Below are 3559 nucleotides of genomic sequence, written 5' to 3' on the forward strand. Positions count from 1 at the left end.
TCTCTCTCTCTCTCTCTCTCTCTCTCTCTCTCTGTCTCTCTCTCTCTGTCTCTCTCTCTCTCTGTTTGTCTCTCTCTCTCTCTGTGTCTGTCTCTCTCTGTCTCTGTGTCTCTCTCTCTCTCTCTCTCTCTACTTCTCTGTTTCTCTCTCTCTACCTGTGTCTCTCTCTCTCTCTCTGTCTGTCTCTCTCTACCTGTCTGTCTCTCTCTCTCTCTCTGTCTCTCTCTACCTGTCTGTCTCTCTGTCTGTCTCTCTCTACCTGTCTGTCTCTCTTTCTCTCTCTCTCTCTACCTGTGTCTCTCTCTCTCTCTGTCTGTCTCTCTCTACCTGTCTGTCTCCCTGTCTCTCTCTGTCTGTCTCTCTCTCTCTCTGTCTCTCTCTCCGTCTGTCTCTCTCTACCTGTCTGTCTCTCTGTCTCTCTCTCTGTCTCTCTCTACCTGTCTGTCTCTCTCTCTCTCTGTCTCTCTCTCTGTCTCTCTCTCTACCTGTCTGTCTCCCTGTCTCTCTCTGTCTCTCTCTCTCTCTGTCTCTCTCTCTGTCTGTCTCTCTCTACCTGTCTGTCTCTCTGTCTGTCTCTCTGTCTCTCTCTACCTGTCTCTCTCTCTGTCTGTCTCTCTGTCTCTCTCTACCTGTCTCTCTCTCTGTCTGTCTCTCTCCAGTTCCTGAACAACAACGTTCCCTCGTTTGCCTCCATCGTTGCTCATGAGCTGGGTCATAATCTGGGGATGAACCACGATGACGGTCGTTCTTGTTCCTGTGCTGTGAACGCCTGTATCATGAACTCTGGAGCCACGTAGGAGACACACACACGCACACACACACACACACACACACATTAATATATGTACACACTCACCCAAAAATGAAAGAACCAATTTAACCCCAATTTAACAAATTACCCCCCCCACCCCCCCACAGAGGCTCCAGGAACTTCAGCAGCTGCAGTGCTGATGACTTTGAGAAGATGATCCTGTTGACGGGGGGCTCGTGTCTCCTGAACGTGCCCCGGCCTGACGAGGCCTACAGCGCCCCCTACTGTGGGAACAGACTGGTGGACATGGGGGAGGAGTGTGACTGTGGCACTCAGAAGGTCAGTTTAAACATTTGACATGAAACAGGAAGTAAAATAGTGTCCTGGATTCAGTTCATTTAGCCTTTGTTTGTTTGCATTGAGGTTAAAACATGAAGATTCTCAAGCAACTTCTGCAGCCTTGTATTTCTATGGTTTCTACGTAGATTCATGCGCTTTTATCATCGGGAAGTGTCCGTGTGTGTGTGTGTGTAGGAGTGTGAGGAGGACCCCTGCTGTGAGTATCAGACCTGTAAGCTGACCTCAGGAGCTCAGTGTGCTTATGGAGAATGCTGCTACAGCTGTCAGGTAAACCCTCACTGATTCTTTTTACATGAACGTTGCTGCTCCTGATTATTCGATTATTTATTTACAGAACAGTTGAAGGTTTTTATTTAATCACATGTTCATTCATGAAAGTCTTTCTAGGGACACGTTTGTCTCGATTGTGGCGATTGTGGCTAAGTGGATAGCAGGGCCGTCTTTCAATCAGAGGGTCGGCGGTTCGAACCCCGGCTCCGCTAGTCACATGTCGATGTGTCCTTGAGCAAGACACTTAACGCCAAAATTGCTCCTGTACCTGTGCGGTACCGTAACGGTGTGTGCTGTACGGTGTAGAAATGTGATAGACTCTGAATTGTAAGTCGCTTTGGATGACTGTAATGTAATGTCTCTGTGTATAAATCATAACATAATTGTGTGTGTGTGTGTGTGTGTGTGTGTGTGTTCAGTACCTACCAGGTGGGTCGGTGTGTCGGTCCAGTACAGATGAGTGTGATCTACCGGAGTACTGTAACGGCTCCTCCTCCCTCTGTCAGAGCGACGTGTTCATCCAGGTGAGAAGGAGAACCACCTGAACCACCACGACACCTTCTACCTGTCTGTTATGTTATAACTGTCTCACTCTCTGGTCCTCTGTTTCAGAACGGTCATCCCTGCAGGAACCATCAGGCCTTCTGTTATAACGGGAAGTGTCAGCACTACGATAGACAGTGTCAGGCCATCTTTGGATCCAGTACGTTCATCAATCTGTTTATTCACTGATTGTGACCGTGGTTCATGTCCGAGTGTGACCGTGGTTCGTGTCCGAGTGTGACCGTGGTTCCTGTCTGCATTCATCCAAAACCTGCTCCAACCTGATTGGTCGATACATCTCTGAATACAAACAGAAACCACCATTTAATGTGGTGAAACCAAACTGAAGTTCTCTTTCAGTTTCACTTCTATTAAAGAACAAAGTGTTCTCATCTTCATCTCCTTTATCCTCACCTCCTCTTCCTCCGCCTCCTCTTCCTCAGAGGCGAAAGCAGCTCCTATAATCTGTTTCAAAGACGTCAACAGTAAAGGAGATCGCTTTGGCAACTGTGGCTACCACAACTATGGCTACAAGAAGTGTGAGAGCAGGTAACACACACACACACACAGACACACAGACAGACACACAAGCACTCACACACGCATACATACACAGACACTCACATACACACGCACTCACTCACACACACGCACACACATACATACACAGACACTCTCTCACACACACACACAGTGAGCTTTCACTCAGCGTTCATGGTCATCATCTCTAAATGGTAGTTTAAGATCACATGACCCTGCTCCGTCTCCATAGAAACGCTCGGTGTGGGAAGCTGCAGTGCTCCAACGTTCAGGCGGTGACGGTGTTCGGCATCGAACCGTCGATCATCAGCACGCCGATAGGAGGAGCCAAGTGTTACGGAGTCGACTTCATGTTGGGATCAGACGTACCCGACCCGGGCATGGTCAACGAAGGGAGCAAGTGTGGAGACAACAAGGTGAGGAGACAAGGAGGAGGAGGAAGAGGGGAGCAAGTGTGGAGACAACAAGGTGAGGAGACAAGGAGGAGGAGGAAGAGGGGAGCAAGTGTGGAGACAACAAGGTGAGGAGGAGGAGGAGGTGAGACAACAAGGTGACAACAAGCAGTGTGAATCCTGATCACGTGATGTTGATGCTTGTTTCTTCTTCTGTGGTGTTCAGGTCTGCATGAACTTTGAGTGTAGCAGCGTCGACATCCTCAACTACGACTGTGACGTGGAGAAGAAGTGTCACGGACACGGGGTGAGACACCGTCCACATGTCTGTCTGTCCACCTGTCTGTCGCTCAGGTGTATCTCACACTGACCTGTCTGTCTACCTGTCTGTCTCTCAGGTGTGTAACAGTAACAGGAACTGTCACTGTGAAGACAGCTGGGCTGCACCTTTCTGTGAGGTCAAAGGTTACGGTGGCAGCGTGGACAGCGGACCGACCTGGAACGGTACCTTTAAATAAAGGCTAACGTATTAAGGCTAACTCATTAAGGCTAACTCATTAAGGCTAACTCATTAATGCAAATGTTTTCCACTAAAATCACCATATTTAGATGATAGCTAATGAGTTATAATTCTTCCTGTGTTTGCCCCCTTCCTAATTTCTTATTTTTTTGCATGTTTGTCACACTTAAATGTTTCAGATCA

General features: G+C 48.2%; 1 protein-coding gene across 1 annotated transcript; it reads left to right on the top strand.

The window, feature by feature from the left end:
* Positions 1–589: 589 nt before the first annotated feature.
* On the top strand, positions 590–3528 carry LOC116379842 (disintegrin and metalloproteinase domain-containing protein 9-like; the record flags this gene model as incomplete). The annotated part of the gene is made up of 9 exons (XM_031841811.1): positions 590–793; positions 919–1090; positions 1286–1378; positions 1801–1905; positions 1994–2084; positions 2368–2473; positions 2697–2880; positions 3083–3163; positions 3255–3528. Coding segments are annotated over 9 exons (1156 nt in total), but the record flags the coding sequence as incomplete, so codon positions are not given.
* Positions 3529–3559: the final 31 nt, after the last annotated feature.

Source organism: Anarrhichthys ocellatus, unplaced genomic scaffold, assembly GCF_004355925.1.
Source record: "Anarrhichthys ocellatus isolate YVR2014 unplaced genomic scaffold, GSC_Weel_1.0 scaffold5335, whole genome shotgun sequence".
Taxonomy (NCBI): Eukaryota; Metazoa; Chordata; class Actinopteri; order Perciformes; family Anarhichadidae; genus Anarrhichthys; species Anarrhichthys ocellatus.